The 15,912-nt window shown below is 39.5% G+C and overlaps 1 protein-coding gene across 1 annotated transcript; it reads left to right on the forward strand.

Moving 5' to 3' along the window:
- The first annotated feature begins 23 nt into the window (after window positions 1-23).
- On the forward strand, window positions 24-14,932 carry BROX (BRO1 domain and CAAX motif containing). Its single transcript, XM_082756032.1, has 13 exons — window positions 24-165; window positions 1,090-1,245; window positions 2,025-2,131; window positions 3,699-3,795; window positions 5,165-5,260; window positions 5,936-6,008; window positions 6,361-6,466; window positions 7,019-7,108; window positions 7,773-7,858; window positions 9,191-9,272; window positions 10,481-10,631; window positions 11,762-11,921; window positions 12,399-14,932. The coding sequence occupies exons 2-13, from the start codon at window positions 1,145-1,147 to the stop codon at window positions 12,483-12,485; spliced, it is 1,236 nt and encodes a 411-aa protein (XP_082612158.1). The 5' UTR covers window positions 24-165; window positions 1,090-1,144; the 3' UTR covers window positions 12,486-14,932.
- The last annotated feature ends 980 nt before the right edge of the window (window positions 14,933-15,912 follow it).

Genomic DNA, 15,912 nt, shown 5'->3' on the forward strand with positions numbered 1-15,912 from the left:
CCAGCGAGGGCGGCTGCGCCGGCCGCGCCCGCGACATCGCTACCGGGGCGGCAGCGCCCGCCCGCGGCTGGGGGAGCGCCGCCCCCGGCCGCCACCGTCACCGAGCCCCAGCCCCAGCCCGGGCGGGGACCGCTCCGCTCCTCCCCGCCACCGCAGGGCCCCCAGGTGAGCAGCGCTGCCCGTGGGGGGGTTCGGAGGGGCGGAGGGGGGCAGCGGCGCTGCCTGCGGCCGGGCGCGGTGCTGGGTCCCGCAGCGGCCTCGCTGCGGCCGGGGGAGGGCGCCCGGGCCGGCCCCTGCCCGCCTGACGGAGCCGCCGGGGCCGGGCCGGGCCCCTCCGGGCTTTGTCCCGGGCAGCCTTTGTGTGTCCCCGCCGTGAGGAGGCTGCTGCTGTGACCCGGTACAGACCGCACGGCTTCCTGGGCTTGCTGTAAGCCGGCCTCTCGCCGGGCATCGCTGCTGGAAGCCTGTGGAAACCCCCCGTCAGGCTGCCCGTCGGAGCTAGGTGTCCTGGAACTGAAGGAGAAGAGGAAGGATAGGCCCTTCTGGCCGCGCTCCACCACACCTCCAGCTCTGTTGTAAACACATCCAGGGTTTTTTTTAATGGTTATTACACAATTACCTTCATCGGCATCAATAGGCCTCAGTAACGGCTAATAACGCATCGATCAGACACAACGTAATGATCGTAATGAACCGAGATATGCCTGTAAATGACATAGGAAATATTCAGCCTTATACAAGAGAGAAATTTTTTTTTTTTTTTTTTTTTTTTAAGTAAGGAGGTGTGTAGGGACATAGAACAAAGAAGGCAGAGCTTTTTGTCCCACCTAAAATAGTTACCTCATAAAAAAATATGTATTTTAACAGAATGAAATTCTAAAGCTAAGCATGTGGACGATGAGGACAAGGCCCATGAAAGCTTAATGTTTCAAGTGGAAAACGTTCTTTAGTGTAATTATATATAGAACTGCTCACATTCATTTCTTTTCCTATTGTTTACATTTGGATTTTGTTGTTGTTGTTGTTTTTTTGTTGGTGGTGGTTTTTTTTTGTGAGCTGAGGAGCACCCAATTGTCTCTGTTCCTACAGGCACTCGCTTCTTTCCACACTTCAGACTTGACGCAAACAACACTACAGAGCGAAAATGACTCACTGGTTCCATCGCAACCCTTTGAAGGCTACAGCTCCCGTCCCCTTCAATTTTTACGGGGTAGCCACCACTCCAGCTGCATCAAAGATCTGCAAGTAAGTGTGCCTGTCGTTAACTTGAGCCTGTCTCTGGCAGTTTGGAGGACCTCTTGAAAAATGATGGTTATTCTTCAGTTTTTGTTCTGAAGATAGCTGGAAATGTGTGGGCTGGGAGACAATGAAACACTGATAACGCCAAACATTTATTTACAAAGAATGAATTATCCAGTTTTCAAGTTTCTTAGTACGCAGCAAGACCTATTATAATAATTCAGAGGCAAAAGACTAAACATTTCATTGTCTTTCTGATGACTGTGCATTCTTCTGCAAAAGATTAGTTGAAGTAATTTCCATAAGTAAGACATGAATGTTCGATTGTTGCTAGGAATATAATGGGAAGAGCTCTCAGTCTTCGTAGATCTATTCTTATCTCTTCATATGCTTATCCTATTCTAATGTTGAAGAATGCTTCTTGCTACTTCTTTCCTTCTCTTGCCCAACCTCATGGAGATTTATTCAGGGAACATTTATTAATCTATAGTTCTATCACAAACTAAAATAATAAGTACCGGTTACCCATTGGTATCTGTCCACAATGGATTACACTTTAAACTAAGAAAATCAACCTTTTGTATTCAGAGGTGAAAGGAAGATTTTTCAGTATTGATTGACATCTTTCTTTCAAAGCAGCTTTCCTTGTGTTAAGGTAGCTAAATTGCATGCCTAGCTTCCTTAGCCAGAAGAGTGGTGGTAGACATGGGTGAGTTTAACGGTGTGTTTTCAGGTTAAACTTAGTGGTTTTCTATATTTTTTTTCTTTTTCTCCACCCCATACAGTGATTTGCGATTGTCTCGAACGCGACTATTGGAGCTATTTACAGACTCAAGTTGTAATCCAGAAATGATGAAGAACGCAACTGACTTGTACTTCTCACTCTTACAAGGTAAGAACACACAAAACTGCTAATAAAACTAGAAGTATATAGTTTGTGTTTTAATGACACTTCTCAGATTGTCCGTTGAGCTAACCTTAATGTAAGAAGCTCTGCAGTTCTCAGGAAGCCAGGTATCTTCATGGTTTTTGTGCTTGATGCCAGTCACGGGCTCTTGTGAAGCCCTTTCTGCAAGTTTCAGTGTCCTTTGTGACCTGACAGCAGAAAGCATTGGCAGTCCTCTTGCTTTTAACCTCGTTCTCCCTTCTGGAGGAGGAAATGTCTGTCTCTTACCATTGTGGTGAATTGCTCAGGTATAAACTGAATCTGTTGCTTAGTTGTTAGGAGTCCCTCTTCAGTGTAAACTCCTGGTTTGTCTAATACTAGATAATAGAACTTACTGCAAGTTTACACTTCTGCTGCTATTTATCTTGGGTATATATAGTTTCTCATTAGCGTAGCATCCATATTTTCAGCAGGTGGTCACCTGTGATGGAGCAGTCCCTTGAAATCTTCCTCCTGATGATATTTTTATGACTCTCTCTGTAGCAGTCAGGTGCTCAGACAAGTTACTGAGGATCAGGTTTACAGGAATCAGATGACTGATGAAAAATGTGTTACCCTTCAGTCTGGAAAGTGAAGCAGCTCAAGTTGATGTAGTTCCCTCAGTCTTTGCAGGGGTGTAAGCTAATGAAACATTTTAGAAAAATAAGATAACAGTCAAAGTTACTCCAGATAAGAGTTGGAGAGTTTCTTCAGGAAAGCACTATGTTTGGTCACTAAAATCTCTTGCACATGAAAGAAACAAGTATTTTCTGTCTTTATAAACGTGTCAGAAATGAAAATTGTAGCCCAAATAGATGGTGTTGCAAGTCTCGAGATCTTGAAGTCTGTAAGACCTGACTAGGCCCAAACCAGTCTTTTTCCTCCCTGAAAAAATCTTTCTTAGCCTTGCATACGTTGACATTTGAACATTCCATAGCATGAGCTCCATCCCCACTGACTGCTGCTTTCTGGGCAGCTGGACATGCAGAAGCAATTTCCTGTAGCCCTGACGACTAGCTGAGTCCATGCGTGTAAGCCTTTTTTCTTCTTCCTGTTGACCAGGCAGCTTTCCCTGGAATTTCCCTATCATCGTTACAGTAGCAGGGACAGGCACTCCTTGTGAGCAGCCACAGCCATCCTATACCCAACTCTGTCAAACTCCCAGCTAGTCACCAGATGAGACAGGGAGACAGCTGCAAGGTTTTCCTTAAGCAATCAAGACTTAAAATCGTAGAGTGGCTCGGGTTGGAAGGGGCCTGCCATAGTCAGGGAAAAGCCTGCTGGGCTGCCACTCCACAGTGGTACACTTCGTTTTTAATCACACTTTGTTTTTAATCACAGCAAGGTTGTCTTTTTGCAAGTCTTCCTCTCAAGATATTGAGGTGTAAAAGTCCCAGCGAGTAACGTGGATTTTTGAGTGGTACAACAAGAAACATTTCTTTATTTGTATTCTCATTGATCCCCATTTGATCCCTACTTTCTGTTTCTTACTTTGATATTGCCAGTACTTTTTTTTTTTTTCCTTGTTACGTAGGTTTTATCCTTTCACTGGATGGCTCTTCCCAAGAATGCAAGTTGCGATATATTCAGAACTTTAAGTGGACAGACACATTACAAGGGCATGTTCCAAGGTATGCATGCTTTTATGATTATAGGGTGTGCAGCTGTTCCCTTTTGTGCTGTCACCTGTGCATATATGGAATAGAACATGTGAAGGAAAACTTGAAAATGTAGCAAATGCTACAAAGTATACAGCAAATGTTACACATGGAGTAGTTTTCAAAAATTTGTTGCATTGTGTTTTTGATAGTTGCCACACTGTGTTAGGTGTACTGAAGTGTACTAAGGCGTACATACTGAAGCACATTTATATAAAAAGAGGTGGTAATGCATGTTAGTGGTAGGAAGACTCATTGTTTTTAAGTTGATCTACAAGCTAGACCTACAGTTGGCTAGAACAGTGCAAAAAAGAACCTTGAGAACATTTGTGAATTGAATAAGAAAGGATAGATTACTGCATTTTAAAACTTTCCCTTTTGGCAATACTACTTTCTGACTTCTTTTCTGAAGTCCAGATGTTTCTCAAGGTCTGATTTTGTTGATTTCTTCTGAAACTCCTACTACATGCACTCCTAGTACAAACAAACAAAGCTTCTGCTTTATGTAGGAGTATAGCTCTGGAGGGAACCTTCTGGATTATTCAATTGTCTCTTTATATCGTAGGTAACTGTGCTGTATAACCATGCTTACACATTTAGCATACTTAATCTAGAAGCAGGGCTTGACTTCCTCAAAGCTTTTATTCCCCTTAGAAGATGACCTGCTGATTAGGACTCTCTTCTGATTTTGTCATGGGTGTGAACATTTGTTCTGGTGCCAGCATTATTCTCCTCACTCTCACGCCATTCTTTTTAAAGATAATTAGCTCCTAGGCTATACTGAACTTGTGCTTATGAGTTGCAGTCTTTTCAAAAGGCATGTTTTTAGCTTAGGAAACTTCCTGCTATTTGCCCATGCCATTTGACTGCAGTTACATAAATACTTGCAATAGCATTCATTTGAGGGAGATGTAATAGGCTCTGACTTACTAACTTAACAGCTACAACTTTTAAAGCAGACGTTCCAGAGCAAGGCTTTCCACAAAATGTGCAATTTAAAAAAAAAAAAAAAAAAAAAAGGAAAAATGTCAGCCACACCCAAAGCTAAACAAATCTCAAGTTACTGTTTTAAAATAAAAGTTCCCAAATGGGAAGGGTAGGCATTTGAATGCGGGAAATTAAAATTACGAACTCTTAAAGGGAATAAGTAAAAACAGAAATCTTTTAGTCAGTTCCGCAAGGAAGAATGTTTGAATTGGGAATTGTTGCGTTGTTCAAGAAAAGTGCCTTATGAAGAGAAATGCCTGCTTATGCTGCCGAACTATCAGCAGAGAGTTTGTCAGAACAAAACTGAAAATACTAAATTGTTTAGGGTGGTGTTTTTTTGTTTGTTTTTCTTTAGTGCCCAGCAGGATGCAGTATTTGAACTGGTTTCCATGGGTTTTAATGTAGCTCTGTGGTACACAAAATATGCATCAAGACTTGCTGGAAAAGAAGAGTAAGTATTTTTATTTTCTTAGTAATTCCATTGCAGCAATATTACACCAAAAATCATAGGTTCTGAATTTTGACTGCTATAGTTCCTGTCCAGCTGAGACATTAGATGTTCAAGGGAGCAGTTGGCCTTCATTTATGTTTTTAATGTGCAAGTGCACTTCAGTCCCCTCTTCTGTTTGTGAACGAAGAGTACTGATACCATCTGGCTATGGTACAGAGAAAGTGTCAGTTGTGAGTAAAGCCTTCCTGTTTCCTGCTCTAGACATCTAAGTACAAAGTTCAGATTCTTAAAATCTCAACTCTGCTGATGCTTAGCCCTGCAGATTTCTAAAGCTTTGACTTTTAACATCGAGGGTCCTTTTTACTTAAAAGTCATTACAAGGTCTTGTGTTTCTTTTTTCAAGTGAGTTCTATTTGATTATTTAATGATTGAACATGACAAGAAAGTTTTTACTATGAAGGTAGCACAGCACTGGGACAGATTACTTAGAGAGAGAGAGAGAGGGGTATCTCCATTCTTGAAGGATTTCAAGATTCAGCTAGACAAAGCCATAACTGACCTGATCAACTGTCAGCCTTGGTCCTGCTCCAAAGCTGGATGTTTCAGTAAACGACACTTAGAGGTCCTTTCCAATGAAAATTTCTGTGATTCACTCCATATTCTGTCCTTCCTTAGTATAACAGAAGATGAAGCAAAAGATGTTCATAGAAGTCTGAAGATAGCAGCTGGGATCTTTAAGCATTTGAAGGTAGAAAAACTCTTTGCTGTCTGATATTTGTCTCTGAGTACTTGACTTTTTGTCTTAGAAAAGCCTTTGCTTTCCTGATGAGATTACAGAATAAAACAATGCTTTAGACTACCTGAGTGATACAGGGAAGAGGAGTATTGTTATATATATATGTTGTTAACCACGTGATCCGTTTTTCTCACTGGCAGTGGAAGAGTAATCAGTCTGTCTACCTACTAGTACCTGCAACAGTGTGGCCAGCTGTCTTGGGACCTTCACTGAGTGTTCCATCCATTTAGGAATAAGGGATGTGTTTTGCATTGGTGACGGTGATATTAAACCTAAACTGACTTCAGACTTGCTTTATACTTAGGAAAGCCATATTCCAAAATTGATTACACCTGTAGAAAAAGGAAGAGATTTGGAAGCTCGACTTATAGACTCTTACATCATACAGTGCCAAGCAGAAGCTCAAGAAGGTATCCTCAAATCTACCCGTTTGTTGGGGCTGGGAAATGCTAGTCTTTGTCTGTGACTTCTGTGATGTCTCGTGAAGTCTGCTTTGCAGCAATGCCAGCTTTTTCTTCTGAAGTACTGTGGCTTAGTGGAGATGGTTGCTTTTAATGAAACCTAATTTAAAATTTTAGGAGAAAAATGCCCCAAATCAGTCTGATACTATAAATTTAACTATGGAGAAATATGTGTCCTCTTCTTTACTTTCATGCAGTAAATATCAATATATTCCATACTTGCCTAATGTAAATTCCCAGTTCCTTTCCTTTAAAATATTTGCAGCTTCTGTTTACTGCTTACTCTTCAGACTAACAGTCTTTCAGCTTTCCTATTAATTTGAAATTATTCTATTCAAGAAATGGTCTGTCTTCATTCTGCAGTTTGCTTCACTTGTGAGAACATATTTGTTTTCTGCTAATGTAAAGGTTTTAAAATGTCTCTGCTAATTTAGTGTGACGTTTTCAATTAAGCTTTAGTACTGTGGTGTGGAATGTGTTTTGTTTTGTTTTGTTTTTCAGTGACAATTGCTCGGGCTATTGAGCTGAAACACAATCCAGGTCTAATAGCTGCTCTTGCTTATGAAACAGCTAACTTTTACCAAAAAGCTGGTAAGTGTCTTGTTTTTTATCCTCAGTGACCTGTTTATTACCAGCAGACATACTTCATTGCAATATTAATGATGCTTCTCATTGGGTATTTAGTGGTATGAAATGCTGGTGAGAGAAGACAAGACAGTAATGAGCAACCGCAACAAACGTGGTTGGTATAAGTGGAGTGTGTTTGGCTGTCTTTGGGCAGCAGTGTGATGCAGACAAGTAAGCTGTGCAGTAGTTTAATTCTCTGTGTCCTCACAGCTGGGCAAGCTGATCTGTAGCTTTGCAAAGGCAAGTGGGAAAAGTGCAAAAGTACGTGAATAAATATGAGAGATAATATTGTAACAGGCATAGTATTTTTATAAGTCGCTGCTTGAAATTAAGCTAGGATCCAACTTTGAAATGCTGCCTAAAAATACTTAGGAAAATTAGCCTTCCAAATGTAGTGGTCAGCTCTTTCAGGGATTCTAGGAACAACTGCACAACAGCTCAATAAGCTGCATAGTTTTGGTTTTCTCATAGTTTCTTTACCTATTTGTAGGAGTAATTTATGTCACTTGTTTCTAGCTACTTTGTAGTTAAGATCCAATGTTAAGTTTAATAATTCTAGTCTTTGAGTGTGTGGGGGGGATTTTCTTTTTCAAAAAGTCTTAAAGAGTAACATTAGATGTATTCACAGATCAAACGTTATCCAGTTTGGATCCAGCCTATGCAGGTAAATGGAGGAAATATTTAAACTTGAAGACCTGTTTCTATATGGCCTACGTAAGTACTTGATTAATAACAGTCACGATTCTTAATGTTATCTAAGGCTGCATAGGGAGTTATGTATTGCCTTGACTTTCTTTCCATGCTATGAAAAGACACTGCAATATCAGGGCATTTGAGGTGTTTTTGTTGAGCCAGGTGAAATTTCTGCAGTGTGGAATTTACTGTGATCACCTATCTTTAAGTGAAGCCAATCAGGTTGAGCGTAATACTTGTTTTCCATTATCTTTATCAAAGTCTGATTCTAGGCATAATTCAGAGCTGCTCATCTTTTTTTATGAAAGCCTTGAGTGAAGCTGCATCAAATGTTAAGTGCAATTCCAAGTCCTGTCCCTTTTTTCATGACTGATCTCTGGTGCAATGGCACTCTTGGGATTATCAGCTGCTCCGTTTGCTGATTGCTGGTTACTTCTTGTATCCTGTCACAGTATGTGATGTGGTTATTTCATGGTGGGAAAAAAAAGGGCCCAAACTACACAGTTAAAACAGTTGTCTTTCTCTTACTTTAAACCTGTAATTAAAAGCTTCTAGTCTTATTAGCAAGCTTCAGAATAAGAGATGGTCAGAGCTGTAGTAGTTGACTGTCTTTTCCTTTTTAATTTCTGTAATATGGACAATGACAGATTGATGCTTGATATGCTGTGAGATAGGATATTAGAGGAAGATAGGCAAGGTATACATTAGTTCATGACCTTCTTCCTTAACTTACAGTATTTAGTAGCTAAGTATTCAAACTCAATGTCTCCTGATTAATAGCAAAAAGGCCTCAGTTCTCACTGCAATACAGTATTGTCTTTGAGCATAAGTGTGCAGGAATGGGGCTTCTTGGAGTGGAAAAGTTGTTAGACCACAGCAAGATATCTCAGGCAGTAGAACTGGTCTCTCTTCTGGATTCTCTGATGTTTGTTGCAGGCTCAGTTTTTGAGTGTTAAGGTGGTTTAGTTTTTAGTCTTTGCTTTGCTTTGACAGATGTTCATTGTCATTCTGTGATAGGGTTTAATGCTGCACACTGAGACAGTGAGACAGAGGTTGGAACTGGACTATGTACTGATGCTTTTGGTGCGGAAGCCTTCATGAAGCTCCAAGTTACTCTTGGCTAGACTTGAGGCAGATTGCTTTAGACCCAGCTCAAGTGTTTGTGTTGAACTGCATTGTTCAGAGTAAATGTACTTTTGTTGTCAGTGCGTGCTGCTTTGACTTCCATTCCCGAATTGTCAGCCATCTGCAGAGAATGGCAGCTTCAAAGACAGCTGATGTAAGGAAGAGCAAAATGAGTTGACGTGGGAAGTACTCACTGATACTGGTAATGATTTTGTCCTCTCTCATTAGGCGTACTGTTACCATGGTCAAACTTTGCTGGCCAGTGATAAATGTGGGGAAGCAATTAGATCTCTCCAAGAATCAGAGAAATGTAAGTGTGACTGAGATGGGATTATGTATCTGATGATGACATACCTGTTCTATTTTGTTGTGTTGTGTTTATTTGTCTCTTACAAACTGAAGATTTTTATCTCTCGCCTGGTAATAATCCAGTACACTTTTAAATAGACAGAATACTTTTTATTTTTTTATTTTTTTGGGGGGGGAGGGAGGAGGAGGGAAGGAAGGATCTGTCATCCCAAAGGCTGCCTTTCATAAAGGGGCTGCAGAAAATTTCTTCTTCATTTCTCAGCCTGTTAAAGGCTGGCTCCGAACTGCCTACAATACACATAAAAAAAAATATGAACTGATTGGTCAGCATATTTTCTGATCTGTGTGTTAAGTTACTGCAATATTTTCTGCTTTGGAGTTGGCTTTGTCTTAGATTAAACAGTAAATCTGGACTATCACTCATTTCTCAAAGTTTTTTTTTGGTTTTGTTCTTTTTTTTTTTTAACAGGTTTCAGTAGTTTATTTCCTTCCTATTAGTTTGAAAGGTAGATTAGCAGAGCTATGTATATGTTTGGAGTAGTTCAAGGACTTCTGAATAGCCTTCTCCTTCAAAACTATTGCTCATGTGGAAATATATTGTTCCTACTGTATTGTGTAAAGACAGGCAGCTTTTTCTGTTTTACCCTGGTGGCTCGCACTGCATAACTTTACCACAACGTGTAAAAATGCTCAAATCATCTTATTTGAAATCTATAATTTTAAAAATATCTGAAAAGAATTAAGTAGGAACAAAGTAAATTTGATTACTTGCAGTAAAACAAATATTGTGTTTTTTACTATGCCTGCTGTTCAAAGAAGAGTGCTTGTTTTCCCACTCCATATTAAGTGCTGTTTATTTTTGTACAGCAGCTCTGCATGGATACCTTCATCCCCATTCTTGTTCCCTATTGTGCTGCACAGTTTTCAGGCTTACTGTTGCATTTTGCCCCCAAAGTAAGAATGCTTTTGTGATTCTCTCTGCTCAGAAAGTGATCTTTTTTTTTTTTTTTCTTCCTGTTCCTAGTCTACTTTTTGGATGCAGAAAATCTTGGCTGGAAGTGCTGCTGCCTTTTAGCTAGTTTATTTTTGTTTCTAAGAAGTAAGAAGCCTGAATGGATTCTGATGTCTCTTATAGCTCAGGCTGTAGATCAGAACTGTCCTTTAACAGACTCATGTAACTGATTTTTATTACGTTCCTTTCTTGCAAAGTTTTTGCCAAGGCTGAAGCATTGTGCAAAGAATATGGAGAAACCAAAGGGCCTGGGACTACTGCCAAACCTTCTGGACATCTCTTCTTTAGGAAACTAGGAACTTTGATCAAGAACACACTAGAAAAATGCCAGAGAGAGAATGGTTTCATGTAAGTAATTTGGGGTTGGTGCAGTACTCTGTGTGGACTGTTAATACCTCATTTGCTTTTATTTCAGGGTGGAATGGTAAATTATTCTTCAGTTCTTGTATTTCTTTAGGGTATGAGATGTAACTTGGAATTGCAAATGGCTTTGTTTTTTCTCTTATCAGATTTACTGTGGGTCTGTGCTATCACCCTCTGTTCTATGCCAGTTCAGCTATGTAGGTTGGAGTGATGTGCTGGAGAGCTTAAGCTGTTTCCTTCCCTCATTCCTCAGTTACTTTCTCTTCTACACAAGAGAAAGTCCTGCAGAGACTACTGGGTTGCATTAATGACCTTTTCCCTGCTGCTGGGATGTTGTAGACAAAAGAGGATGGAGGGGAAATGGAGAAGACTGATAGCTGGTTCTGCTTTGCTACCAGAGAAATCTAAACTCATGCTTTCCATGAATAACATGCTTAGGGTGCTAAGAGCTTTACCAGTCTACATATAATTAATGCTAAGAGTAGGGATTTCTGTTATTGTCCTTTCCAAAAAAGAGTTTCAAAAAGGTTTGAAATAGCAAGATTAGTTTGACTTTAGAACTCCTTTGCTGATTCCCTTCTCCCTTCTCCTCATGACTTAGTATTCCATAATATGTTTATTTCCCATTTGTATAATATTTGAAGACCTATGTAGTAGGAGAATTGACTAAACACAAAGGATTGTGTTGGAGCAAGACTTTGTGGGTGTTGCAATGTCATTGCTATTACGCAGTGTGGCACATTAAGATTGATCTTGCAGTAACAAAGCAAAGCACTGTCTGTATCCTTTTTCTTGGGACTTATTTTGGGGTTTGTTTGTCTGTTTCTCTAAACATCTTTCTAGACAAGAGGAGGTCTTCTTATTGAAGCCATGGGAATAATGGTTACCAAGTAGGAAAGAACCCACCTAACTGGGTATGAACAATACCAAGAAGGAATTGCTTTTGTTTTAAATCTTGCTGAGAGAATGCATTCTGGATGGTGCCTTAATGAAATGGAATGAGAGCAGCAATGGTAGCCACTGTAAAAGCCCAGATTGTTTTTCTTTAGAATTGCAAACGAGACTTGCAGAGAGAGTTCATTGTGTTTTCAATATACTGCTGTATTCTATTACAGCTATTTTCAGAAGGTGCCAGCAGAGGCTCCCCAGCTGGAACTAAAAGCAAACTATGGCCTAGTAGAGCCTGTTCCTTTTGAATTTCCTGCACTGAATGCACACTGGACTCCTGAAACACTTAATGCATTTGATCTCACCAAGAGGCCAAAGGATGACACTGTAAGATAACCTTACACATTTTTCTTTCCCATTAGCTTTATTCTGTCTTTAAATGTTTTGTTCTTTTGTAATGCTTCCCACCTCAGTGAAGGGCATAAACACAAGGCTACCACCTGAGCTCACATTTCTCCTGTGCAAGGAGGCAAGTCAATTAATCTCTGCCACACTGTTGGCATCTAGAAATTAGGAGTAATTCTTTTCCAAATCTTGAATAGGAGAAAGTTCTCTGATGTGTATAAGATGCTGAGATGGTACAGGACTGAATGCTATAGAAAAATCCTTTTAAGAAAATGATTCATTTACGGATGCTGAAATAGTCAACGTTCAGCTTTTTTCCTTCCTCTTTGGTCAAAGGCTACAGCTTTGAAAAGAGAAAGGACTGCTAGTTTAGGATATGTAAAGTTAGCCGTGCATAAATGCTGTGCAGACACAGTGGTTTGTACTTGGGGTATTTATTTCTTTTTTTCTTGTTCACAGGCTAAACCAAAACCAGATGAAGAAGTAAAGCCTCTGAAGGAACCAGATATAAAACCTCAAAAAGACAGTGGATGCCAGATTTCTTAAGTGTCATAAGTGCTTTGAACTCACTTTAAAACTGTATTAATTGGACTCTGGGGCTTTTAGTTCCGATCTCCCTTTTTCTGGTTCTTCTTTGTTAATTTAGAAGACTAATTTAGTTTACTTTTGTTAGTATGCATCTATCTTGCTTGAGCATGTGATGGATTTCTAGGAGTTTATATCTGACTTAATTTTGGGTTTAGTGGGATATCATAGAATGATCAGGCTTAAATGTTCATATTGTGCCTCTAGAGAGTTTCTTTTTGTGGGTTTAGTTTCTGCCCACAAATAGCAACGGAAGTATCATGATTGTAATTTTTAAAGATTTCCCAGTAAAATATATGCTTATGATGTCACATTCTGCAAACCAAAGTTTGCAGGAACAGTTATATTTATTCACATTTCTCATACAGGCTTAGCATCCTGTCATGTTCTGATTCGCTTCAATGTAGCGAGTGAAGAAAATCTGGGTTTGGTATTTAACAATCCTGTGGTATTTAACAGCACTTTCACAGAACTTGGAAAATCTTAAGTTCTGCATAAATGGAACACAATTTATATTCTTCTGAAACTCGTAGCCTCTGTTCTTTCCTTTCTAGATCAAGGTCCCTGTATAAGCATTTGTATTGAGTAAAGTACTTTATCTTGTATGTCCTTAAGTTAAAATCCCTTAGTATTAAATTGTATCTGGAAGTGATGCAGCAGGTAATATGTAAGTGCTTGAAAGTTTTAGTTCTAGCGTAGTTTTTGCCAAAATGGAATGTGGAGCTATTTTGCCAATACAGACTTTTAATTCTCTTAAAAAACCTATTGCAGCTGTAGTCATCTGCATTTGCTTAGCCTGCCCCCTTTAAGGATCAAGCTAAAGTTAACTCCATTTCATAATCATGATTTTTTCAGTTGCTCGTTGTTCTTCAGAAGTGCGTGCGTATGTCAATAAATCTCAACTCAATTGATTTTCTTTCTACACAACTAGATTCCATCTTTCCTTCTCCCCGCACTTTCCCTTCCATCTGCTACGTCCAAAGGCACAGGCTGACCTTTGTTTGCTAATGCACATGTAGATGCTGGGACTTGTTTCCAGTGAGGCTTTTGGCTGTGGGTGTATTTCAGTATATAAATATCTTAAATTAAGCAGACCATGACTAAATCATTCCCAAAAAATCTTCCTAGGAAAGGTTCTTTTATGGACTTGTATTCTTCATTCTTTGGACGTTTTAATGAACCAAGCGGTTTGGTTGAATCAAGTTCACTGTAAATAGTTCAGGGCATAACCAAGTGGATTGTGTCAGATTGCGGTATTACTTAAGCCTAGCTGTGTAACCTCTTATGCCATAGCTGTTTCGGTAAATATGATGTAGTAGTTTAAAAATAGACTAATGGAACAAACTAATTCACTTAACATGTGTTGCTTTTCAAGACAAAGTTTGTTTACTCGTAGTTAAAATCCTATGGCAAACACTGGATTGTTTTGCCCAAGAAACTGGAGACTGTTTGTGTGCGAAGCATTGAGTGCTGTCAGTCAATGAACAGTTCTCTCTTTGGTTTTGATGGGTAGTGGCAAGAATTACTGTAAATATTATTGAGATTGCCTTTCCAATATGCTCAAGAATATAGATGAATTGACTGGGAGTTTTGGTTAATCTGGAAGCCTAACAACCACGTTCCTTCCATTATGATTTCTTCTTGTAGTTTTTAAGAATGACGTATTTTGAATGGTGACTTTTTAATATTCTTTTGCTGCAAGAGCCTGTTTTTTCTGGCACTGGTTTTAGAGGCTCTCATGGCTGAATCTGCAAATATTGTTGGTGTAAATAGTCTTTAAAAACTTGTGCTCAGGCTAAATAGTGAGCACTAGGCCCTCTATTTTGTGCTTTTAAAATGTACCGATAGTCTTTAATCTTCTATAAAGCAAACTATTAAGTTCTTTGTAAGATTTGTATTTAAATACTTTTAATACGCTTCTTCCATGTTTCATGTTTCTGGGTTTACAGTAGTTAATCTCCACCCAGCACGTGACACTCCTGGAACTGAAGGACTAAGTTTGGCCCTTGGATGCTGATGCCTGCCTCCCACTGGATTTGGTAGAGGAGCTTTGCCTGTCAGCCTAAGGATAATATTTGGTCACCTGACTATTTAGCATGAATGTGTGGCGTGCCTGTAATGATGGTACTGGTTCATAGTATAAGCAAGAAAACATACCTGTATCTGTGTAGGATGCAGCCTCCTTTGCACTTGAGAATTTCCAGTCCTGCAATTTTCATACAATATGATTGTAAATATTTCTTTCTGTCCTTTTAGTTTGGTTGCACTGATTTCATTATTGTGCTATTGGTAAGATTTTTATGGGAAACATTACTAAAATGTATTTTAAATTGTCTATGAATAAAATAAACTCATGAAGCAGTTCTCTTCAGAGGACATGAGAAGAGGCAGTAATTTGTCTGTTTTCCATGTGAGTTCAGAGAAGTTAAGTTTCTCAGTATTGGCTGAGGGATGATGTGTTTTACTCTGCACCTAGTATCTAAATTGAAGTTTCAGCATTAACATAAATTTTGTTCGTGCCTATTATTTATTCCTGAAACAAACAGGAAAAAAATATCTTTTAAAGGTCATTGCCAAATTATTACTGCAGTAGGAGCTGGTGGGTTTTATTGTTGTTTTTAAGTATAGCCCAGTTGAGTGAGGAATAAAACGCACTACCACTTGTCTGGCACAGAAGCGGCCCTGTAGTGGGTATCTGTCTCCAGATTTTGAGTGTGCAGCATGTTCACCTTTCTACATTAACGTTTGGATTTGTTCAGATCGTTTTCTGCTGGCGATGCTCTCAAATCAAACAAGTGTCACATGGCAGCTGAGGGCCCCTTGATCAGCTTTTCATGTATCAAGTCCTCCGTTCGTTGGTGTTGGTGTCTTTGTGGATTGCAGCCTGTCTGAAGCACGCCTGTACTCTAAACTTCAGTGGAATCAGGTATGATGAGGTTGCCCAAGCAGTCCTGTTTTATGAAAATGGCCACCATGCAATCTTAACCTTCATAGTTGGAGAATTTGTATATAAACACAAGTTTCAGAATATCATTTAAGATAATCTGAATGTGTCAGTTGTTTCATCACTTAAAATATTAAGTAAGTCATTAGGCATGATTTGGTATGCCTGTACAAAGTTCCAGTGCTCGCAAAGGTATGTGATATTGTAGGATATTGTATATGCTATGTGAAGGAAGTTTCATATGTGCAGATTGCTGGACAATTCTTTACATTGCCAGCAGGTGGCAAATAAATATATAAGGAACACATTTTTTCATTCTCAGAGGCAGGGCTGGCTCTTTCATTTCCTGGTGTAAATACATGCTAATGCCCTTTAGCCACTGAGGATCTAGCTCAGCTTCTGGAATTAAAAAATAGCTCAGCTTCTAGAAGACAAAAATAGCTC

This window comes from Aythya marila (assembly GCF_965140915.1).
Source record: "Aythya marila genome assembly, chromosome: 3".
NCBI classification, from domain to species: domain Eukaryota; kingdom Metazoa; phylum Chordata; class Aves; order Anseriformes; family Anatidae; genus Aythya; species Aythya marila.